The sequence below is a fragment of the Clinocottus analis genome, unplaced genomic scaffold (genome assembly GCF_023055335.1).
Source record: "Clinocottus analis isolate CAN_PGR_092001 unplaced genomic scaffold, fCliAna1.0.p SCAF_9, whole genome shotgun sequence".
NCBI lineage: Eukaryota > Metazoa > Chordata > Actinopteri > Perciformes > Cottidae > Clinocottus > Clinocottus analis.
The window spans coordinates 4,954,612-4,977,900 of NW_027176251.1; the positions used below are offsets into that span (position 1 = coordinate 4,954,612).

Below are 23,289 nucleotides of genomic sequence, written 5' to 3' on the forward strand. Positions count from 1 at the left end.
TGCATATTTGCACTATTGCTTTGCTAGTTAATTCAATTATATTCCTTTTTTTATATATATTGTGCATGGCTTATATTGTATTGCTTACCCGGATGTATAAATGCAGCTCTAGCGAAAAAAATGTCCCCTTGGGGGATCGGTCGTGAAATCATGATTATACCACCCCGACACGGTAGGTGGCGCCTTCACCCACCACGGTGGGACACAGAAGACCATTACAGTTCGGCAGACGAAGACAATTTCCGCCTCTCCATACACTTTGAGAAGAGACTGAACAACACGAATCCAAACGTGACTGATCTGATCGTTTTCTCGCTTTTGCACGAGTCTCTGTGACTGTCGATTGTGTAAGTCGTGTCGCTGGTGAGGTGGCTGTCTTTACTGTGGTGTTATTTATAAAGATCGTATTCTCATCTCCGTTGGGCTTCACATGAGCCACGCGCTAACGCTCGAGGCCTAGCTAGCTGCATTTTGTTGAGCTTGATGTAAGAAGCAAGAGCGTCGTTCACACTGTTCGCCACCTCGCTTGCGAACCAACATATTTGGACTCGTGTAAATTCACACAACGTTACAGTAGTTTCAGATTATGCCTATTTAGTCGTTGTACGAAATTACATTTTGGTTCCATTTTTTTGTGTTAATGGCGACGAGCGTGCTAACATTGCAGGTTGGTCTACGCTCAGCTGGGGTGGTGCTTTTCTCAAGTTAATGCCCTCATATTGGATTTTACTGCAAGGGTGGACAATTTAGCTGGCTACATACCAGGCACTTCGTTTGGTAACTGTCGTTTTACTCTTGAGTAACGCGAACTTGCGTCACGAGCTATCAAAAGCTAGTATGCAAGAGCTCATGTGAGTCTATAAGAGCTCTAGTTAGTCTGTAAGAGCTAACGCTAGTTATTCTGACGTAATCATGCCAGTGCTGCTTATTAAAGAGGTGATATTAGTTGGTTTTGTGTCATTCAGGGTGCATTTGAGAAAGACCTTTCTCACTTCTCAGGTGTATTATGGTGTTGAATCTGATGTCTTAAGACTTAAAGCGAGCCTGTTATTTAATTTGTAATTTTTGTAGTATTCATGCAAGTGAATACATAACTAACCTCCTTTAGGTTCGTTGGTTTAAGCTCATTTTAAGTGCACTATCAAAAACATTTGTAGCTAAGTTTTATAGTGTTAAAATCGCTCATTGGATTGTGAATCTTTCCTGTTGGTTTGTTGACATTCTGAGCTGACAGTCTGACTCGGATTTTCCATTCAGCTGCAACATAGTATTGCCTTCATAAACTATGCCACAGGTCATAGAAAGGATTATGAAACATGGCTGTAGAAAAAAAATGTCATACGGTTGACAGATGTCTGGTGTATAAAAACAATTTTGCTCACTTCTGGGTGGAGGGCAGTTCTGAAGAGAAGATGGTTACACTTTCTACGGAACAACTGCTAGACTATACTCTGTTTGTGCCAGAGTATACAGAAGAGGAAATGTTGCTGAGGCGAGCAGAGCCTGACAGGGGAAAGGCAACGAGGGGACACTGCCGCAATTGGATTAACCAGAACGCCAGCCTCTGGAATGAACAGACTGCAGCAGTGGTGTAGATGGCCAAACAATGCAATCCACAACATTGTTTGTTCTGCCGTGAATGGGATATTTTGTTAGCGCAAGGTTGCAATGCAGTCGATGAACCTTTTTGAGTGATAAGACATTCTGGTTTCAGTGCTCTTGTGCAAATGTGCAGTAAAATTGAGTTTTGCGTCCCTTGTTGCTTGTATGTTTTGTTCAGTAAGTGCACAGAAATGCATGTGTCGGGAAACAACTGCCACTTGGTTAAATATAGACCCTTTTCCAGTTGTTAAGCAACAATGATGTCTGTAACTGCGCAACCAGTTTGACAACAGCAGTTTACCACAACAACGCTAAAATATGAGATAATATGATGTACTACTGGTTTTAATTGTCAATTTTTTTGGACTTGTATTTCTGTTGAGTGACAGATTTGAAGCTGCTTTGATTGGATTGTGGGTTCTGTTCCAGTGATACCGGTGATATGTTTCGTGCTAGTTACTATCCGTGTGTCCCAATTGAAGAACTGCCTTCTTTCAAGTCTGCGATTCAAGACTTAATTTATGATGGATCAACAATCCTGTCCCATTCTGAAGGACCATCCAAATGCATTGAACTGGTGGTGTTGATCATTTTGTTGATGGAATAAGTGGAACTACTTGGTGGTAAACGTGAAAATCTCTGACCGACATTTGTGATGCGCAACACCTGGATTCCGTACCAAGATCACGGGCAAAGATCATACATTTTAAATGATGGCCATTGTGATTCCTTCATGGACCGTTGCATTCTGTGAGGTGACATATTATATGTCTAAATCTGTTATGCCACTAGTAGTTAACTCACATTTTTTTACTGCTTTTGTGCAGATTTATTGGATGGTGTGATGAGATTGATTGAGGACAATAGGGAAATGATTGTGCCAGACAGATTGTGTTGCTTTGTGTATTTTGACTTGCTGCTTTTTGTGTTCTTTTCAAGCCAGTATTGGACTGCTTTTCACAATGCAGTGGTGAAGGGTGTGCCACTGCTGTTTTCAAAAATATGAGTATAAATCAATGTGTGATAAAGCGATGAGTCTTGCGTGGCATTTGATTGGAGATTGAGTGGATACAATTTGGGTTTGACTCGTTTGTAAATACAGAGAAGATTCTTGTTTATATTGGCGGTTGAAAAGTTACACACTATAGTGTGAACTACGATATATGTACAATTGTTATGTCAACCTCAAACATTTGAGTTCTTTCTCCGGAGTTAAAGTGAGTGTTGTGAAGACTGATTGCGCTGGTGTTCATTGTCTCTGATGTCTTTTGTCCCACATTGCTGTTCCAGTTCTGTGGTGTTTAAATGGGAATGCCGGAAAGTTGACGCTGAGCAAGAAAAGCTCTGTTGGCAATAATGCTATTCTATACCCTTCTGTCTGCAGGTGCTGTTGTTTGTACTTCAGCATGGCGGTCGTCATCCGTTTACAGGGACTAAGGGTCACAGCAGGTTCCGAGGATATCCGCAAGTTCTTCACTGGCCTCAAAATTCCAGATGGTGGAGTGCATATAATTGGTGGGGAGCGAGAGGAAGCTTTCATTATCTTTGCTTCGGATGAAGATGCAAGAAGAGCCATGACACGGTCGGGAGGTTGCATTAAGGGGTCACCTGTTGCATTACTACTAAGTAGTAAAGCAGAGATGCAGAACATGCTTGAAAAAAGTACAACAAATGTAGAGCCGGATCAAAAGAGGCGAATTGAGGAGAATGCAAGATGCGCCAGAAGATCTGTGGACCCTGAGGTGGGCAGGAGATCAGCTGGCAGATTGGATTATTCTCCCCTCCACTACCAGAAGGCTGTAAACACTAATGACTTTTTGCATGTGTTTTTAAAAGGAATGCCATTTTCTGTGACCGAAAAAGAAGTCCGGGACTTTTTTGGTGGTTTACTTATTGATGAAATGGTCTTATTGAAAAATGGAAATGGTACAAAAAATGGGAAAGGCCTGGTTAAATTTGCAACAAAAGAGGATGCAAATGAAGCTCTGAAGAGGGATAAGGGATACATTGGCTCGAGGTATGTGGAGATTTCCACAACAACAGCAGACGATTGGCACCGGGTTACAGGTAACATGTCAATGGCTGTCAACACGGATGTTAACTTTGAAAGGGACCGATCACCTGTTCGCCAGCAAAGGAATCCACATCCTATGAGGTCACAATCCCCTTTTGCTCCGGGGCCCGTTGCCAATTCTGATGATGAGTACTGCGTTTTGGTAGAAAATCTCTCATATACAGCTGATAAAGAAGATGTAAAAAGGCTTTTTCGAAATGCAAAGCTTGAGGATGACCAGATCCTGTACTTAATTGGCAATGATGGGAGAAGAACTAGATCCACATTTGTGCTGTTCAAGAATCTGCGGGACTATTGTGACGCCTTATCCCCTGAAAAACGGCAGTTTTTGAACCGATGGATTCATACACGGCCAATCTCAAGAGAGAAAATGATCGCCCTTCTGGAATCTCCAAGCACCAGTGTTGGACCGTCTGGAAACTCAGAACTTCAGGATCGGCCTCCGTCTTATGACTCAGAGAAAATGTGTCTGTTTGTGCGAAACCTACCATTTGATGTACGGAAAGTTGAGATCATGGACTTCTTCCTTGGGTTCAATATCACAGAGGACAAGGTGGTTGTGCTGCGTGGCCATGAAGGTGTTGGAGTTGGGAAGGCTTTGGTTCTCTTCCGGTCCGAGGCAGAGGCTATGAGTGCACTCTCTCTCAATGGACAGAGGTTTCTTGGGTCAGAAGTCATACTCAAATGTATTTCACGTTCTCAGATGCGGCAGTTGGGTGTTGAGCCGCCACTGGTGCAAGAGCCAATTGTGCAAGAGCCGCTACCAAGAGACGGGGGATACTTTGGCAGGAGAAGCGAGGCATCCTACCGCCCTGGTAACACACAATATCCTGACCTTAGGATTCCTCAGGATGGCAATGTACCAATGGGAAATACACAGGCTCGCGCCTATGGAGGCTGTGATAATGAGCCCTTTGCAGTAGGCCCTTATGCTCCACAAGACGGAGGTAATGGTAATGGTGTTCGTGGGGGCTTTGGTCCCTCAATGCGTCATTTTGATGGTCCCACCTGCGTTAAGTTACTTAATTTACCATTTCAAATCAGAATTGAAGAAATTTATGACTTTTGCTATGGATTTAGCATTATCCCTGGATCTGTTTCACTCGAGTATAACCAGAGTGGGAAAAGCAAAGGCACTGCAACTGCAGTATTTGAGTCCCGTCAGGAGGCGATGACAGCAGTTGAGGAACTGAGTGGAAGACCCATAGGTCCAAGAAAAATACAGCTTTTACTTGCGTGAAAGAGGGATCTTTTTATGGCACCTTTTGTGCCCAAGCAGTGTAGTTTAGACATAAAATCTTGATTTAAAGGAAGCAATGGGCTTTTTTTAAATATGATTTTGACTTTTTGCATGGCTTTGTGAATATAGGGAATTTAGTTATACAATTTTTCTCTTTTTTTTTTACATGTAGTTTCACTTTGGGGTTTGTATTCTCTGCTCATCCTTAAAAATAAGCACCAGATTGTTTTCTCATGTTCTCAACCATTGAAATGTTTGTTTGATTTAACTTCCAACATGTTGTGGCAAATATTGTATGTAAATTGCATTTTACTACATGTGGCTCGTGTGAAGTGTTTTGATATAAAAATGCATACATTTTGTATTTTCCTCACAGATGTCAAATGTGTAATCACATTTTGCTTACCACATTAATTGTATGTATATAACTTGCTGACCCATTAAAAGGAATGTTACTGACAGCTGTTAAGGATATTAAACCTAATCTTAAATGTTTTTATGTATTAGTATTTAGTTGGGATGTACACTGTTTGACTTTTTTTTAATTCATCAGCCCATTAGGAAGATTTGTAAATTGTAATAATCACCTCTTCCCTCTAATAAATGAAACCAATGAACAGTGCATTTTAGTTTAATTCTCAACATTTTAGCAGTCTGAAGGATCTTGTATTCAAAAGACATTTATACACACATATTTTAATGAACACCAATTGGTGAATATTTAAAATAGTTTCATGTTTGCTATTGCAGCATTGCAAACCCTTTGGCATGAATGAAGTTTGAGGTGAACGGTTCTTATAATAGGGTTTACCCATAAACTGTATATAGGGCTTATATACAGTTAATGGGTAAAACCTATATCCAAGACAACCACAACAATTGCAATTTGCACAAAAAAAAGTGATATAGTTTTAAATAAATAGTATTCCCACAATGGTCTGATAATGTTGACAACAGGTTTAAACTAAAAAAAAAAAAAAAAATTATTTTGAAAATCGTTGACCGGAAGCTATGTTTTCCCCTCGACTACCGTGTCACCGGTGACATGAGGTGATCACTGCAGAGACAGAACACCACGCCGAAGAAGCTGTTTCAAACAACAGGTGACTAATTCATCATAAAATGTCCTCTAAAGTAAAATGACTACGAAGTGAACTCGTAACTTTCCGGTTCGAGTTACTTCACCCAATGTTGCCGTCTAGAATGATGGTTTCCCAGAGTTCAAACTTCTGTAACATTAACAAACTGCATTTGTCAACGCTCAACGTTAACTTTTTTAAAGTCGTATTTTTGTGCTACATCGTTAGTTCGGACCCTGATGGAAACGTTAATCCGCCGCTCACGTGAGCTGGTGTTCAGTCCAAAGATGTCTGAATTGCTGCGATGGGCAACACGCATCCTCCACCTGCTTGCTCGGAAGTTGCAACAGTAGAAATAGTTTTTGAAATACAGTTGAAGGACTTCTGTGTCCACAGTGTTCATTGATGTATGTTGAATTAATTTGCCACTAACCTACATAAGCTAAATGTGGAGTTCCAGTCGATTCTGTTGCTCACGTTAGCTGTTGAGCTACACTCAACCTGGTCGGTGCCAACTGTCCCCTGCCACCACCACCCCCCTGGTCTTATTAAGCTAGCCCATTTCTAATTACCATAGCTCATGGATACTTGCACTTTATTGTGAATTTGGAAAGATACATTTAAGTATGTGTAAATAGTGATGCCAATACATTCTCAGAATCTTAAATAAAAGAGTTGACACTATTCCTGACGTCGGCTGGTGGCTGTGAACCCCCTGAATGTCACATGACTCTTAATGGTCCGCACACTTGTTTGAAGCTCGCTGCCACCACCATGGAGGTATCAAGGATAAGATTCCTCCAAAAGCACCTGGAGCCTGCCAGACCCCTGCGCCGCTGCGTCCCCTTTGTGATTGGTAAGCAGTTGGTCATTTTATTGGTCATATAGTTGGTGATATTAAAGGTGTTGGTTCTATACATATGGTGTCCATATATAATGACATGTTCATATGAGAATTGTATCACTTCATTTAGAGGCAAACATAAAAGAAGAAGACAAAGAAGCGGTAAGAAATCCCAAACATTATTTATGGTTGCAACATTACTCAACAATAATCATCTCTAAATATATGATAAATCATAATATTTAAGTCCTTGAAACTAGACACGTCTTTTGGGGTTTTTGATTAATAAATGACGAACAATTTCATGGATTATCAATTTTTTTTTCAGTCAGATAATTATTTCAGTTCATCATAATTTGCTTGTTAGGCAGTTGATTTAGACAAATGTACATTTTCTAATACTATTCTAACGTTACTTGATAGAGAACTATTGGCATAGAGGATTTCTTCAAGATTGTCAACCTCCACAAACGAAAAGAAGGTAAGACACAAAGTGTTTTTAATGACCAATTAAATGTTTATATCTCTGGTCATCTGGAAACCAGGTGCTTTTTATTGTATTTTTCTCAAATTGTGAGTGACAGTAATGGTTTAGCAAAAGGCCCGTGCATTGACAAAATAACTATTCATTTTATTTTACCAGAAATATTTTCATTGAGAGGCAAAAGCTCTTTTTTGAGGGAGTCCTGGCCAATATGTTGGCATACAAAGATTCACATGAAAGAACAAACAACAAAAGGGAAAAAAAGAAGTTAAAACAAACAACCTCACAAACATAATAAATATGCAACCAGCATAAAACAAACAGCAAATTACATCAAACAATAAAATACCCTTGCTCAGTAACAGGACATGTACGCTCACTGGTCATATAGCCCATAATCCTGTTTTATCATTTTAATTATTTTACTTTATTGTGGCTGTTCACACCAAGATATGGTTGCAACATGAATGTTGTCTTAATTTAAGTTTTCCTGATTTACACTCTTATAATGTGGTTTTTAATATGTGTCTATGTATATTTTTATAGGCAGAATATCTTACACAAGAGATTTTTTAATGGGTCTGGCAAATTGTCCTGAGGCCAAGAAGAAGCCGGAATTCTTGCCAGATCATCCCATCGTCCTCATGACGGCAGTAAGTTGGATGTTGCTTCAGTTTTTTGGTGGCATCCTCCATAAATAACTGCTGTTTGAATTTAACTATCTATACTATCTTAACAGAGGGATCTTGCGCACCCACGGCTTGATTAAATGAGGTTGAATGGGGGAAAGAAGACATGTGAGTTTGATGTTTTAATGTGAACGTATTGTGTTTTATCAAACTTTGTGGCACTCTAGTAAATGAGACAATCTAAATTATGATTGGAATTCAACGCATATTACTATTTGAGGTCTAATTCACATTAGTATAAAACTAATGTATATTAGCCATCACTCGTTTGTGGTTGTCTGTCATTTCTTACTGTATGCTTTACTATTGGTGTTGGTCTCTCAATTAAGATTATCAGTATTTATGAACATTACAGTATATTAATTATTTGTCATTGTTTTCTGTTTTTAGGCTGGCAGAAAAGCTTCACTTGCCTAAAGAAATGTTAACAAAATGTTTTTGTTGTTTGTTTGCTTATTGGTTTTCTTGGTGAATTTAATTTAACTTGTTGAATATTGCATGTTAATTTTCTTATGTGATTCATAACAGTTTGATGTGAAGTTGCACAAATGTATAATACTAAACAACATTTTACTTGCTTAAGTGGGAGTGTTGCATTGCCTTTTGTGTAAGATTTTTGCTGGAGTGAAGTATTTTCATTTTGGAAAAAAAAAAGTGTTAAACGCAAGACATTAATAGATGTTCTTCAGCTGTGGTAATAATGTTTCGTTTAAAGAAACTGGGGATGAGGGATTGCCATTAATTGCAGACTCATCATATTAACGTGTCTCACTAAACATGTTTATTTCTCTTATAAAGGAATGTTTGGCTCAACAGTTTTGTGTGACAGCATTTTATTTCTTCCATTAAATTCAAACTTAAGATGGAAATATGAATATCAAAACAATGTATCAATTGACTGTGTCATGAGAAAGATATTGCTCAACAAACATGTAAAAAGCTAACACCGCCCTGCAGTGTTCTATGGAGTATTTTAGCATCCTTTTGCAGATTGTTGCTTGGTTTTCTAGCCCTCAACTCTGCTCTCATCCTCATTTCCAGCCTCAGCTACCAGCTGTTTCTAGGAGAGGCGCTCTATTGAAGCCATTGTAATCTACCTGCTCAGCACCAGGTGGCCAGCAAAGTTAGTGAGAAGCTGGTGAAGATTTTCCCACAAGAAATTGGTAGAGCCTAAAATAAGCTGAAGTGAGTGTGAATACTGGGCTTACATACATCAGGCATCTATTAATTATCTGTTGGATGTTTAAATGTCTATCCTTGTTTTCTACTTTATACATTAACTGATATGGCAGGTCTCATTTTCACAGAAATACATCACTACAAATATAATATATCCACATGATAAAGCGTTTTGTTTCTTTCACCTAAGCAGCGAAAGAGGAGGTAAATACTCTGAAGGAGATAAATAATTTGTGCAGAATGACCATGATCTAGGTCTATTGAATGCACTCTTTAGCCAGCAAACTGGTGTTATTCAAAGTATATTTTCACTCGGTATCAGCCTGTTGTACAGACCGAGAGAAAAGGAAGAACACATAATTTAATAAAAGTTAATATTTTATTGATCTTGTACACCATTCTTCAAAAGTAGGAATTCACCTATACCTCACAACAGTAAAATGTCTGACTCTTCACTCCAGAAACACTAATAGTGGTGTTGAGGACTGTGAAGGCTCATCACCACTGTCATCGAAATATAATCTCACAGAGATTGTGTTTTTATGGGCTTGGCTGTGCGCTCATAAGGGAATTTAGTCTCTGCACGTCTGTTCTTTCGCCACCTTTGTACAGATATGAGCCATAGTGCTCCACTTCCGATGAATGGGCTAGTTTGGACGCATGTGACGTAATCGGCGTCACATCATTGTAGGCTGGAGGCTCAAGTTACGGTGTCGACAGATTGTTTCGGGCGAGATTAATTTGTCAGCAACCAAGGAGCCGGCAGTCGAACCGCAACACAGCAAAAGGTAACTTGTCTATCCAGTGTTTGTATTGTAACGCTTCTGGATGTGTTGGTTTCGTTATCCCGAAGGTAAAGATGGAGCCGAGTGTCTCTTTTTCCCCGGATGTGAGCGACACCGTGCCGCGTAACTGCGACGTCTGATAATCTACGTCGGGGGTGTTTGTATTTTGTAAAACAATATCTTATTGTGTTAAAGGTTTAGGCACATGTAAGGTTGAGGTTTGTCATTGTGACGTTTTGTTCTCGCTCACTGAGTAAGTTTGCCCGTACACATCTCTCTCTTTCAGGAAAATGAATCCAAAGGACGACAGGTGGACCGAATCATGCAGCAGGTGAAACGCGTTACTCTTAATTAACCCCAAGTTCCAACGCGTGCTCACAAATGAACAGGCCTATTTGTTCACCGAGCTCATATGGGCTCCAATCATGCTTTATAGGTATTGTTTGGAGGACTATCAGGACATGTTTATAACGAGTTATACATTTATTTATGGCACTGACCTTGATAGAAACTGTTGGTTTTATGTCACTCAATTACAAATATATTCTAAAAGGCCGTACTCCATTTACAAGCTAGGTTGGTTACAGTTACAGTAGTAGTTGAAATTAGAGTCGAAAAGTTATTTCCCCTTGAAGGGTAATTTCACCTAAATAACATTTTCTCTACCTAATACGTTTACTCACTCTGATTTATGTAGAGCATATCTAAACTCTGTTGCTTGGGTTCGCCTGAAACTATAAATGTATCTAATTCATAATTTAGTATTATTAAGTGACTGAATAAATTAGGTTAGAATAATATATGTGAGGGTGAAGGAAATTACATAACATCCTCTGTAGAAAGAAAAACAGTTCAACAGCAAACTACATCTGACAAATTGTCCATAAAGTTACAATCAACACCCTTTTTTAACCGTTTTAACAAAAACATGTTAACCTTAATTGCTGGACTGTTGGATTGGACTGCATTATGGCTAAGTGTATCTAATAAACTGAGTGTGTGTATATATATATAGTCAGAGATGACCAGTGTTTCTATGACTTAAATTTTAATTTTAATGTAATTTGTAAAAAAATATTTTAGAGTGGAGTAATTTTATATTTAAAATATTCCAAATACTTTCTCCACGTCTCAAAAAACAGTTCACAAGTTCAGTCTTCAGATCTTCAAGTTTAACTTTTCAGCAAGTTAACTTTATCAGTCAAGTAGCTAGCTAAGATCATCCTTTGTTAGTTATCACCAACTACAAGATAAAAAGTCCCACACTCCATGAATAACATCCACCTGGAAAACGAGTTGAACAAGTTGTATTGTCACTTTGAAAGACAATGGGACAGTACCAACACCATCCCCTATGACCCCATCCACCAGCTCTATTCCACCAGACCCCCCTCCCCCAGCTCAGCAGGGGCCCATGTTTCCCAACCACCCACCCCAGTGCTGTGTCCGGTGTTCATAGGCATGTTCAACACCTCACTGGAGAAATGCCACATACCAGCCTGCTTCGAGGCCTCTATTATTATAACTGTCCCCAAAAAAACAAGGATTACAGGCCTGATCTCTGTGGTTATGAACCTTGTCCTGTTCCCCCCTCAAAACTCTCACCGACCCATTCTTGGACCCCCTGCAGTTCACCTAGATAGCCAACAGGTCTGTAGACGACGCAATCAACATGGCCCTTCACCTCATCCTCCAGCATCTGAACTCCTCAGGAGCCTACGCCAGGATCCTGTTTGTAGACTTCAGCTCTGCCTTCAATACATCATCCTTTCTGTGCTGCAGGACAATCTTTCCCAGCTGCACATGCCCAACTTCCCCTTTTAAGTTGACCACAGACTTCCTTTCTGACAGAAAGCAGCATTTCAGCTGTGTTGAGGCTGTGTTCTTTCCCCTCTGCTCTTCTCCCTTTCCCAGAGCACAGTACGCCAAAACAACCAGACATGAAGACTCTCTGTTCTTCACACAGGCTCGGCCCTCTACTACGCTGTATGGAATACTCGCTTCCAATCAAGGTCATGTTTTTCCCACGGAGAATTTGCATAAGCGTAGGTAGCCGACCTGACTGTGCTGACCGGCTGGAAAAGGAGGCTCCGACCGATTGTTAAAGCTACAGGATCCAAGATAAGCAATGCAAATTGCATCCTGGCAGTGGAACAGTTGACCAGCTCTTTACCCGTGGAGGGGCCTTGGGACCAGATAAGCAGAGGATAATTGATGGACGGAGAGTTGGACTTTCGCCTTACCCAGTCCAGTTATGTACTACTCGGGTTAGCTACGGGCCCTCTACTTCTCCACTGTGGCAGCCCTTGTTATTAAGGAGTAGGTGTGCAGCAGGAACTAGTCAGTGTAGTTGGGTCAATGTGATATATTTGAAGGCTGTACATTCATCAGGCTCCACCACTGTTCTTATAGAATTCAGTAGAGGGAAGAGTCTTGTTGCAGAGTCCTGTCCTTTTTTTTCTTCTTCTTCTTCTTTTATAAGTGCATTGAGAGCAAGTCAAATTTATTGTATATGCATACACACTTGGCCAATAAACCTGAAACATATCCTTTAAAACCGGAAGCATTTGCATGGCTAGCTAACAAAAGTTAAGTGAGGAAATATATTTAACATTTGATTAATTTGACTTCGTGTGGAGGTGAAAAAATTGCAGATTTGATCAGCCACTTTGTGACTGAAGTGAATATAAATTAAATGGTAATTCTATCTGATTATCAAGCCACAACTAAACTTATACAATCTGTTATCCCTCTCAGCCCTGTCTTTGTGCACAACCCACACCTGGAAGAAATGAAAGATGACATCCTCTACCACTTTGGTTTAGGAACCGGGACTCACAACCTCCCAGCTATGTTTGGTGATGTCAAGGTAATCATTTATGACCTAAAGAAATCTTTATTTCGATAACTATACAATACTATAAATATAATATGAAATATAAATGTGTGTGTGTGCTTTCTTTCAGTTTGTGTGTGTCGGGGGCAGTCCTTGGAGAATGAAAGCCTTCACTGAGTACATTGCTGCTGAGCTCAGTATGGAAGACCCCAAATCCGAGTACCCAAACATCTGTGCTGGGACGGACCGCTATGCTATGTACAAAGTTGGCCCTGTGCTCTCTGTCAGTGTACGTAAGACCTATCATAACATACAAACAGTAGTAATCATTTTAATCTGTGTGCCAGTTAAAATGTACATCAATGTTCATGGTGTGCAACTCGTCTGTGCTTTGTTTTGCAGCATGGAATGGGAATCCCATCTATTGCCATAATGTTGCATGAGCTTATAAAGCTCCTCCATCACGCTCATTGCACAGATGTTACAATAGTTCGCATTGGAACATCTGGTGGAATAGGTAAGCTTATTCTTACTCCCCTTCCTGAATGACATCTGATTATGTGCTTGGTTTATACGGATGCTAGTTTCCTCGTGGTTCTACGAACAAACTTCTGTAAGAGGAGATTACTATGTTTAGACCTAGACTCCATCTTGCATTCTTACAGTTTTACCACAAGAGAGAACCCAAAGTCCCTTAGCGGTGTCACTCAATATAACTTTTTATGTATTTGCTCGTGTGAGTATTTCTCCACTTTTAAGAATAAGAGAAAACTGCTATTTACCAGCCCTGACGACATGTGGCTGCTATTGTTTCCACTATGTTTGTGAATGTGTGTGTCATCTTGGCAAATAACGCGATGGTATCACAACCGTGCAAGATGCAGTCACAAAATTTTACTGGTGTGTAGGAGAGATCAAAATGAAGGCAGAGTTAGATGATGTATGTGGTAGTTTAAAGATACACGGAAATGTTTTCTTAATTTAAACTTTCTCTACTAGAATTTGTTAATTTCACTTGTCATTTTTGGTGTTCAGGGCTTCAGCCTGGCACGATTGTTGTCACCAAGCAGTCTATGGATGCCACTTTCCTGCCCAAGTTTGAGCAGGTGATCCTTGGGAAGACGGTGGTGCGCAATACTGATCTTGACCCAAGCCTGGCCGAGGAGCTGTTACAGTGCAGCAAGGAGCTGAACCAGTTTGAGACGGTCATAGGCAACACCATGTGTACACTGGATTTCTATGAAGGTATGCATTCTAATGCATTGAGTGTGAATCACATTTTTCATTTTATTGTCAAATCTTTTGCTATGGTTTTTTGTCTCTCTTATCAATCCCCTAGGCCAAGCCCGTTTGGATGGTGCCTTCTGCTCCTACACCGAAAAGGATAAACAGGATTACCTCAAACAAGCCAGTGAAGCAGGAGTCCGCAATATTGAAATGGAGTCTTCCGTTTTTGCTGCTATGTGCAGACTGAGTGGTCTGCGAGGTAAGAATACATTATCACATACATTATCAGCATGATACCAGGACTTTTCTAGTGTCTAGAAACAGAGTTGTCTTCAGACCTCTTTAAGTGTCTAACATGTATTTCTTGTTGTGTGAAGCGGCTGTGGTTTGTGTGACATTACTGGATCGCTTGAACGGGGATCAGCTGAACAACTCTCCAGAGGTTCTTCACAGTTACCAACAACGACCTCAGATACTGGTTGGCTACTACATTAAGAAGCAATTGAAGAAAAAAAGCAGATCGTAACTAAGTGCAACAGTGATTACATTGTTATGGAAGCATACATACAAATGTAAATTATACATTTCTATATATATATTATACATTATGCGCTGAAAAATGTACGAAGCGCAGAATCCGGCGTCAAATTCCACGTATGTGAAAATGTACATGGCCATTAAAGCTGATTCTGATACATTATTTCCTAGTGATCAATAGCCATATCTTTGATACCTCTATTAGTCACTGGAGTACTTGGAGTACTTATATTTATCCTTTGGCACTGTCTTAATACATATGGTATGAGCTTAGCCTTTTCGAGCTGTATTGGGTTAATCTCTGCATGCAAGTGCGATTGTGAAGATTTTTTCTCACCCTGAAGCTCTACATGGGTCCCCCTTTTTATGTCTGAATTTCCATATCTATATTTGCCGATGCCAGGGTCCCGGGACAGAGGATGTTGTATGTGTACAGATTATAAAGCCCTCTGAGGCAAATTTGTAATTTCAGATTGCTAAATAAATAGAAATATAACAGTTGTGCGACCATGGTTCTGCTCCCATTTTTTTCGTGAAGAGAACGGTGTCCTTCGGTGTAAAGTCTTAACACTAATACATTCTCATGCCGGTTTATGTTCTGACTCATGAGCACAGCTTTACAACATATGGCAGCACACAGCATTGCTGTCATGAAATTAAACAGTTTTTTCGGGTCTCATGCTGCAGGCCAAAACTGACGTGAGAGGACATCAACGTGTATTGAACATCTGACTAATAGCATTTGTGACAAGTAGTCGAAATAGTTACAATTCACAGCAGATGTCGTCTTTGTTGAAATTTTCAGATCAATCATGTTTATTCATAGAATAATATAACACATTGATGCTTATTTCCTCATGAATGATCTAATGAAACACACGTATAATGTCTGAAGAACAGATGTATGACTCTCCAGCTAAAGGCTATATGCTCACATATTGCATGCTGAAAACCGCTCTGCGCGTCAGAGGACGAGAGGAGGGTCTGCCTGCCTGCGCGCTCCCGTGCGTGCACACCTCCTGTTTGCCGTCCGCTCCTACCCCGGTCTATTCGCTGACTCAGTGCCTTAAGCAGCATCACCGTTCACCTGCACAGAGCTACAGCATCCTCTGCGGAGAAATACATCAGCCATGGCCAAAACAGCAATCGGTAAGTGTGTTTAGATTGGTCACGATAAAAAATAGTGCATGGATGGATGGATGGACTTGAGACGGATCCTTTCTGTATAGAGCCCATGTCGGCCTGGTATTGTCTAGGTGGTCATGTTTTTGTAAAAGCTCCACTCAAGAAATTCTTTCTTTTGAATGGTTAAAACTATAAACGTAATCCCACTTGATATTCCTCTATCGACTGAGAGCCTATTGTCTCAGCTAAAGACGAGAATGTGGGCTTCAAGCGTCCTCCGTCAGGTTACTGAAATGTCTCATTATATCCTCATCTACGTCAATGTAATGGTCCTCATTTCCTTTAATCATATGTTGTCTATACGTTTCTATAATAAGATAACACGGATTGTCCATGGCAGTTTTATTTACTACGCCGCACCTGCTTCAGCGGCCCCAGCATGCAGCATAATGCAGACGGCCCCACCCAAGATGCTGTGCTACCGACAGCAACGCTGAGAGGGCTTCATCCGCCCGACTTTCATATTACTTTGCCATATTAAATGCGATGCTTATTTTTAAAACCTGTTTATGAACCTAAAACGTCTCCTGAACGCGATTATTTCATCAGATCATTTATTTGGAGGGGTTTCTCCTTTTATTCGTGTCTCTAACTTTCCGTATTTCTTCCTTTCCAATGATATACATCACCACCTCGGATCGATATGCTGCAAATTATTTCGCAAAAAATTAAATAAATACCCCAGTAGCATTGACACAAAAGCAAATTAGGCGTAGAGCTAGCACACTGAATCTCATATGAACAGATACGACTATATCCTGCATTAGTCATCTCCCCTGATGGACAGTTGTTGTAGGCCAAACATTTAGCATATTTGTTTTCATGGGTTTGTTTAGCCTCTGTACACATATCTTAAATATTAGTGGTGCCTAAACATAAATAACCCATTTGGTCCCTCTTAAATACAGCAGGCTGTGCAGACTGCCTTCAATATGTGTGGTGGCATAGACTAGTGGAGGAGACAGGTGTATGGCAGGGTGGGAGGCAGGCCAGCCCTGCAGCAAGGGGCCGCTTCACATGCTGGCCTTTGCAGCAGAAGCAGCACTGACAATCTGGAGTCCTCTCTCAACAGCCATGTGGGCACTTTGACAAATGCAGGAGAGGGCATGGAAAAGTGGTAGAATTTAAAGATGTGATTTAAAAACAGTGAGGAATTGAGGAAATCACATTTTTTGCCCTATAGTATGAAAGGAAAGATGATTCATCAACTTTATTTGACAGCTATGATGGCAACACACGACAATACGGTAGATTTATCTATTAGACAGATGGGCGTGCATGCTTCTTATTGTTGTGAGCATGATGGTAGAATTTGCTGAGACAACAGGAAATTGAAAATCTTGCTCAGGCCTGTTTATTCTGAGTTGAGGCAGATTACAAAGGGATATTTATTATAGGCAAGGCACAAATGTCTAAAGATTAAAAAAAAAGAATCAAAGTGATTCATCCAATTAATTGTTTAGCAACAGGGCACTTATATGAATTTCACATTTATTAGTCATCTAATTTGTTGTATTTTAAATTGGAAAGATGTAAAGCATATTTATGAATGTGTGACATTGTTTGTGAAGTGTCCTGTGTCATTGCGAGGAAACCTTAGCATGTCTTTTTTTTTATTTTTTTTTACTGTTTTCATGAGTAACATGAGGTTCACTGCTATGGTGTGTTTATGTTCCCACAGCATATAAAGAGAAGATGAAGGAGCTGTCCGTCTTCTCCCTCATCTGCTCCTGCTTCTACCCAGAGGCACGCAACAAGCTTGTGTCTGAGTTTGAAGGTATGGATCAGCGCATACATTAATCAAACAAACTGCCCCCCGTAGATGTTTTGTCTGCCCAGTAAATACAGACGGTAGTAATAGTGACATTGTTAGACTGATATATTGGGTTATTGGACATTGATTTTCCTGGTATTCTCACCACAATTGTCTGATTTACAGACATGGAGGTAAAGGCTATAAACAAGCGAGCCTCTGGCCAGGCCTTTGAGGTGATTCTCAAGCCGCCGTCTCCAGTGTCAGATGTGGCCCACAACCTGCCCTCACCCCCAAAGAGGGATATCTCCTTGGAGGACATTGAGAAGAAACTTGAGGCTGCTGAAGACCGGAGGAAGGTGAGCATTTGACCTGTAGCTTTGGTTTGGATTGTATTTGAAACTATTCTGAATTAGTCAGATGCTCTAATATTTGTTGTTGTTGTTGCTGTTTGTCTTTAGTATCAGGAGGCCCAGGTGCTGAGGGCTCTGGCAGAAAAACGAGACCATGAGAGGGACGTGTTGCTAAAGGCCATGGAAGAGAACAGCAACTTCAGCAAAATGGCCGAGGAGAAGCTCCAGATGAAGATGGATCAGATCAAGGAGAACCGTGACGCCCATCTGGCCGCCATGATTGAACGTCTACAGGAGAAGGTGAGAAATGCAGAGGTCTCAGTTTGTCTTTTCTTTTTGAAAACCTTGAGACTGGGTATAACCGAGTTTGAGCGCCGGCTGATGATTGTTATTCTCCCTCTCTCTGCCTCTCTCTCTGTCTCACCGTCCTTCTGTTTTCAGGAGAGACATGCAGCTTTGGTGCGCAAGAACAAAGAGCTGAGGGAAGAGCTGACAGCATGAGCCTCGAACAAGTCCTGACTTCCATGGTCCATCAACACCCCCCCGACCCCCTAATCCAGTCCCACCCCCCTTCCTCGCCCCTCCCTCACCCTCCTCAGACACCCGACAGACACCCAACCCTGTAGGCCGAGAGGTTCAAGGACCTCACCACCACATCACAACACACCACACCACCAGTACTCACCACTATCAGTATTATCAATGGATACAAACATCATTAACACTCATCTTGAGAATTGAATTAATTTATTGATTTTTGAGAAAATGTGGGAATATGGCTATTATTTTGTAAATACTTTTTTCTTAAAATCTATCTGTCTATCTATCTGTCTATGTCTCTATCTATCATGGTAGGTGAAGTACATACAACGATTGTATTGTGCTGCGCGTACAATTTCAAACATTTAGTTTGTAATTGATTAACGTTTCAGTTCTTGAAATTTGACTCGACAACCATTTTCTTGTGAAAGCCGTCGGTGTTGTGAGTTGGCTGTAGACTGACATTTGCAGTGTTTCCTGATGATGTCATGATGATGATGTTTCTGTGTCTTTGTAAAGAATGACAGTCGGTGTACCTACACCACAGACTCCTCGAGATATCAACGTATCCCATCTGTATCTCTCTCACGCACACCCACTTATTCTCAACACGCACGCTTGGAACTTAACAATACGCCAAACTCACAGATCCATAAAGTGTCCACCTCCTCTGAAATGAGCTTGATAATGAAGTTGATAGGTGCGTTGTTGTTATTAAGAATGTCTTTGCCCAATGGGAGCAACTATTTATACACTTGCATATTCCCACTTACCCTAACAACAGCATTTCTCAATGAATCCATCTTCTAAAGCTCTGTTTCATACATGGTATTTGGGCATTAAGCTCTTTGAATGTTATGACACCATACTGGTACCATGCATATTGTCTTGGACAGTGGGATGTGCTGTTGGTCCCACCTTGATATTGACAGTGTGACCATAACGTATGTCTGCGTGGGTGTGTGTGAATGTGAATTTACCACAAGGCATCATTAGCCTCTGCTCTCTTTAGGGGATTAGATGGAGAATGGATGCAGGATGCTTTACATTCAGCCCACTGAACTAGTCTCTTTTTAATATACAGTACCACTGATATCTGCCTGCATCCTCTGCTGCTTGTGTTTCTCTGTGAAAGCTTTGCTGAATAAAGGTTTGAGGTTCTGTGAACATGGCATGCACCATCCAATACTTTTCTGTGCTAAAAGAGGAGGGAAAATGTAAACTGACAAATAAAAGAACCAGTTATCTACACATCCTGAGATAAACCATCTTCCCCTACTTGGGTTTTCATTTATGTTTCAGTCGAATATTCATTCATTTGTTTTATTGCACACAATTGTTGGTGTAGTTGGAAAATAGAAGTAGGCTTCTTTGATAGTTAAACTAGCATAGAATAAACAAATAGGATGAATCCATGATCCTCCATTTGGCACATACAAGACACAGTTCCTCCACTAGGTGGCAGTGGAAGACTTCTTGAAGCCAAAGAAAGCAAGCAGGAGTCCGTGTGGATGTCCCAGTTGAGATACCGATCCCAAAGCAAGGGAAACGTTTATAATGCAAATATGAAAAAGAAAGGTAAATTATTTCCATTATTGTAGATGTGTATTTGCTTTTATGTTTCTTTTAAAGGATTGCAAATATTGAAAAACAAAATCCCAGATTGAATCTACAATAATAAAGATAATTTGTGTTCTTCTTTTGCATTATTGGAATCTAAAGAGTGCTCTCATTGAGAGGGAGCAAGGTTTGTGTCATTCATCAGCACTCAGGGCATGAAATACAGACATATTTAAAATGACTCACCTAAAGGAAGACAATATTTTGGATATATTATTAATAGCACGTGGCCTAAACCCTCAGGGAACAAATCACAGACTTCCCCTGCTGGAAGCCTGAGGTGCTGCACGGTTGGGTAAAAAAACAGTAGCCCCCTGAAACTCTGTGTCACACAGATTGCACCAACGCCACACAGGAGCTGAACAGTGATTTATTGGTCCAGCTGTCTTGTGTATTGTTGTTACTTTTTAACCGCCTTCCTCTAAAGTCCCCATCCTGTTCACACTATTGTCTCCGTTTCAGACCAACCCGAGCTGGTGAGGTCAGGCCAACATTGTAAAGGATTTCCTCTGGCTCTTAATGATTTCCTGGGTATTCATAAGGGTAACAATGCTCTCAGATTTGGTTACTTACCTGGCACACAGTAAAGGAATTGCCTTCCAGTCAATAACCGGGACCTTATTATCTCATGATTAACTCCCACAGTATTGTAGTGTAATTGCACCTGCAGATTATATATTCCATTTTTTGAAGATAAGGTCTTAATCACTTGCAGGGAGGTTAGTCTGCTCATACAAAGGACTATGTAGCAAGATGGTAAAGAACTTAATAGTATTCATTTTGAAAACAAAATCTAGAGCGCTAAGGAGCATTATGCAACAGAAACAAAAATGTTTGTTTGAATCCATGTTTTATACTTTTAACTCAATTTATTGGTACAAAAATATTACAAATAGATACAAGAATGCAAGTTTCCTATTTGGTTAGTTTTTCCACAATGGCAAACCTAATATGTTTATTCACTTTGAGTTCTTTAGTGATACCACTAAAGAAGCAGACCGAATTAAAGGACTCTACATTATGTTACACACAGACATCCATGCTCGACAAATGTAGAAGTTTTCAGCAAGTGGACTACAAAATATAACCTCTATACTTGAATGAACTTAAATGTTTACAGTAAATCTATTCATGGCCCATATCAGTCCTCAGCCTGCAGACAGTGCATGTTAACTAATTAGTCAATGGATAACATTAAATCATTCAGAATTTCTTTCTTTAGAGCAATGACAAACTGAGAAAGACTTATTCTTTACTTGTATAAAAGGAAATCAGTTTGCTTTTCCCTCTGTGTTTCATGAACAGAGGCAGGTTGTCCTTCCTAGTCGTTGATGCTGGACACAGCTCAGCTGTTGCCGTCAGTCTAGTTTCTCGCTTCAGAAGGCCCCGATCTCTGTGCCCCACGGCCTGTAAGGCTTTGACAAGGTGGAGGAGGGGCTTACTGTGCTGAGTGCCGTCGGGGACACCAGAGGGAAAGCACCGAAGGAGAGGGGGAAGGCCGACAGCGAGGAGAGGGATGACAGGAGTGGTGGAGAAAGCTTGGATGTTGGCACAGACAGACTGAAGGCCAGCGAACCGTTGGCAGGCACCCTGAGGGTCTCTGTGGGAGGCATGACACTGAGCCGGGATGTCCCAGATGCCTCAATGGAGGGGGAGGAAGATGTAGAGGAGGAAGAGGAAGAGGAGGGTGGGCTACTTTTGCTTCTGCATGCAGGTGTCCTGCCCTGGGGGTGTTGAAGGAGGAGAGGGTGGGGGAGATGAGCATGGGCCGTCCCGTAGGCAGAGCCCCAGGCTAAGTGTTCCAGTCCAGTCTGCACCTCCCTCTGAGAGGCGTAGTTGCTGAGGTGGGACACCAAACGGATACGGAGGGGGTCTGCACCGTCCCGACCCTCAATGATGCTGAGGTAGCGAGCCGTCTCGGCCAGACACTCCCTGAAGCCCAGGCTGCGGTAATCCTTAGCAAGGGCATGAGCCTCAAAGTAACCTGTCAGGGAAGAAAGCAGAGCGGTTAGACACATGACTCACAGCATACCCATGGCATTTTGGATTAAGGAATTCCAAATCAAGACAAATTAATAGACAAATACATGATATGTTACCTTTGCCTCCAGATGCATGAAGCATCTTCAAATGGTCCACAGTCATTTGCAAAATTTCAGCTTTTTCCAATTTAGCAGATCCCTGCAAATACATTTAAAAAAAGAACATGCACTTAGTGATTTTTTTTTTCTAGTGTCCATGTAGAACAGGCATGTGGGCAAATGTGAGACTCTGGAAGGCTAGAAGCATCAGGCTGACCAGCATCAGGCTGACCAGAAGACTCCTGGCCTCAGGTCCACAGTGTCCCTGCTGAGACCCCAGTTCATGGGCAACAGGCGCCATTATAGCCCTTTACCTGTTTCTCAAAGGCACTCGGCACCAATCTTCTCAACTCTGACAGACTGTTATTGATTCGGTCCCGTCTCCGTTTCTCAATAATCTGTCAATGGATAAAAGAAACAATTTAGCCCGTTTTAGATCATAGTGGGGGGAAACCAGTGGGATCTATCAAACACCAGTGCGCCACTTGGCACCACCGATAAAGAGTTCACTTACCCCTCTGCGCCTCTTTCTGGCTTGAACTTGGGTGGTTGTGGGGGGTGACATCGAGCCGTGAGAATCAAGTGGACTGCAAAGTAAGACATGCAATAAATGATTGTTTCATCGAAATATTCTGAGTCCATCAACATTTGCAAGATAACCACTTGAATTACGCAAGCTGAAATGTTGCACTTAGTGCAGCAAAACATCCAAATGTGTGGTAGTACATGATATAATGATTATTACAATATTGCACATACCCATTTTCGTCACCACTATCCTTCTCCACCTCAACATTGTCGTCCAGGTCGCTTTCCGACGAGCTGTAATTGTGGCTTCGCTTCATTTCGCTTCACGGAACACAAATCAAAAGTACTCCTTGAAGAGAAAGCTCGGCTGGTGTCCTGACAGCAGAGGGTCTGTGCAACAGTTTAAAACGTCAGACTGCCTCCTCTCTGATCATTTTCACACCGCGCGGAGGGGGGCGGGGTCCCCAGCGTGATGTGGGCGGGACTTGGAAATATTTGCGCCTGTTAAAATCGAGCTGTCATTTGAATGACAGGGGCTTTACAAAAGTTTAAAAAAAAAAAAAGAAAGAAAAAGGAATAAGTCTAAGGCTTCAAAGTAAAATTCTAATATATATATTGAAACTCATTCAGATGAACATTTAAAGTGTTATATT

At 41.0% G+C, this 23,289-nt stretch overlaps 5 protein-coding genes across 10 annotated transcripts; 4 read left to right on the forward strand and 1 right to left on the reverse strand.

Moving 5' to 3' along the window:
• The first annotated feature begins 230 nt into the window (after positions 1 to 230).
• Positions 231 to 5,538, forward strand: rbm12bb (RNA binding motif protein 12Bb). 3 transcript variants are annotated; one of them, XM_068570220.1, is made up of 2 exons: positions 231 to 347; positions 2,987 to 5,538. In XM_068570220.1, exon 2 carries the CDS (start codon positions 3,009 to 3,011, stop codon positions 4,914 to 4,916), a length of 1,908 nt encoding a protein of 635 aa, XP_068426321.1. In that variant the 5' UTR covers positions 231 to 347; positions 2,987 to 3,008; the 3' UTR covers positions 4,917 to 5,538. The 3 variants fall into 3 exon arrangements, with proteins under 3 accessions (XP_068426321.1, XP_068426323.1, XP_068426322.1); XM_068570222.1 differs by having other exon boundaries at positions 239 to 291; XM_068570221.1 differs by having other exon boundaries at positions 240 to 363.
• A 116-nt stretch (positions 5,539 to 5,654) lies between these two features.
• On the forward strand, positions 5,655 to 8,827 carry gra (granulito). Its single transcript, XM_068570223.1, has 7 exons — positions 5,655 to 6,019; positions 6,755 to 6,851; positions 6,970 to 7,001; positions 7,263 to 7,320; positions 7,870 to 7,976; positions 8,063 to 8,120; positions 8,403 to 8,827. Exons 2-6 carry the CDS (start codon positions 6,770 to 6,772, stop codon positions 8,090 to 8,092), a joined length of 309 nt encoding a protein of 102 aa, XP_068426324.1. The 5' UTR covers positions 5,655 to 6,019; positions 6,755 to 6,769; the 3' UTR covers positions 8,093 to 8,120; positions 8,403 to 8,827.
• Positions 8,828 to 9,060: 233 nt separating this feature from the next.
• Positions 9,061 to 15,056, forward strand: upp1 (uridine phosphorylase 1). 4 transcript variants are annotated; one of them, XM_068569768.1, is made up of 10 exons: positions 9,061 to 9,197; positions 9,804 to 9,979; positions 10,263 to 10,307; positions 11,891 to 12,243; positions 12,734 to 12,845; positions 12,943 to 13,101; positions 13,215 to 13,329; positions 13,848 to 14,057; positions 14,152 to 14,298; positions 14,417 to 15,056. In XM_068569768.1, the coding sequence occupies exons 4-10, from the start codon at positions 12,191 to 12,193 to the stop codon at positions 14,563 to 14,565; spliced, it is 945 nt and encodes a 314-aa protein (XP_068425869.1). In that variant the 5' UTR covers positions 9,061 to 9,197; positions 9,804 to 9,979; positions 10,263 to 10,307; positions 11,891 to 12,190; the 3' UTR covers positions 14,566 to 15,056. The 4 variants fall into 4 exon arrangements, with proteins under 4 accessions (XP_068425869.1, XP_068425870.1, XP_068425872.1 ...); XM_068569769.1 differs by lacking the exon at positions 11,891 to 12,243; XM_068569771.1 differs by lacking the exons at positions 9,061 to 9,197; positions 9,804 to 9,979; positions 10,263 to 10,307 and having other exon boundaries at positions 12,220 to 12,295.
• A 531-nt stretch (positions 15,057 to 15,587) lies between these two features.
• stmn2a (stathmin 2a) lies at positions 15,588 to 19,672 on the forward strand. The gene is made up of 5 exons (XM_068569772.1): positions 15,588 to 15,725; positions 17,443 to 17,538; positions 17,701 to 17,873; positions 17,976 to 18,167; positions 18,309 to 19,672. The coding sequence occupies exons 1-5, from the start codon at positions 15,707 to 15,709 to the stop codon at positions 18,366 to 18,368; spliced, it is 540 nt and encodes a 179-aa protein (XP_068425873.1). The 5' UTR covers positions 15,588 to 15,706; the 3' UTR covers positions 18,369 to 19,672.
• A 1,231-nt stretch (positions 19,673 to 20,903) lies between these two features.
• Positions 20,904 to 23,023, reverse strand: LOC137781454 (hairy/enhancer-of-split related with YRPW motif protein 1-like). The gene is made up of 5 exons (XM_068570218.1): positions 22,868 to 23,023; positions 22,623 to 22,695; positions 22,423 to 22,506; positions 22,127 to 22,208; positions 20,904 to 22,011 (listed from the first exon to the last, which is right to left on the reverse strand). Exons 1-5 carry the CDS (start codon positions 22,951 to 22,953, stop codon positions 21,404 to 21,406), a joined length of 933 nt encoding a protein of 310 aa, XP_068426319.1. The 5' UTR covers positions 22,954 to 23,023; the 3' UTR covers positions 20,904 to 21,403.
• Between the last annotated feature and the right edge of the window lie 266 nt (positions 23,024 to 23,289).

Excerpts from the sequence above, each read along its gene's own strand:
- rbm12bb (XM_068570220.1), top strand. The coding sequence starts at position 3,009 with ATGGCGGTCGTCATCCGTTTACAGGGACTAAGGGTCACAGCAGGTTCC.
- gra (XM_068570223.1), top strand. The coding sequence starts at position 6,770 with ATGGAGGTATCAAGGATAAGATTCCTCCAAAAGCACCTGGAGCCTGCC. Across the intron at positions 6,852-6,969 it reads CTGCGTCCCCTTTGTGATTG|AGGCAAACATAAAAGAAGAA; the intron begins GTAAGCAGTTGG and ends CACTTCATTTAG. Across the intron at positions 7,977-8,062 it reads CCATCGTCCTCATGACGGCA|AGGGATCTTGCGCACCCACG; the intron begins GTAAGTTGGATG and ends CTATCTTAACAG.
- upp1 (XM_068569768.1), top strand. The coding sequence starts at position 12,191 with ATGGACGGAGAGTTGGACTTTCGCCTTACCCAGTCCAGTTATGTACTA. Across the intron at positions 12,244-12,733 it reads TCCAGTTATGTACTACTCGG|CCCTGTCTTTGTGCACAACC; the intron begins GTTAGCTACGGG and ends TATCCCTCTCAG. Across the intron at positions 13,102-13,214 it reads GCCCTGTGCTCTCTGTCAGT|CATGGAATGGGAATCCCATC; the intron begins GTACGTAAGACC and ends TTTGTTTTGCAG.
- stmn2a (XM_068569772.1), top strand. Across the intron at positions 17,539-17,700 it reads GCTTGTGTCTGAGTTTGAAG|ACATGGAGGTAAAGGCTATA; the intron begins GTATGGATCAGC and ends TCTGATTTACAG. Across the intron at positions 17,874-17,975 it reads CTGCTGAAGACCGGAGGAAG|TATCAGGAGGCCCAGGTGCT; the intron begins GTGAGCATTTGA and ends GTTTGTCTTTAG.
- LOC137781454 (XM_068570218.1), bottom strand. The coding sequence starts at position 22,953 with ATGAAGCGAAGCCACAATTACAGCTCGTCGGAAAGCGACCTGGACGAC. Across the intron at positions 22,209-22,422 it reads CGAGTGCCTTTGAGAAACAG|GGATCTGCTAAATTGGAAAA; the intron begins GTAAAGGGCTAT and ends ATGTATTTGCAG. Across the intron at positions 22,012-22,126 it reads TCATGCATCTGGAGGCAAAG|GTTACTTTGAGGCTCATGCC; the intron begins GTAACATATCAT and ends CTTCCCTGACAG.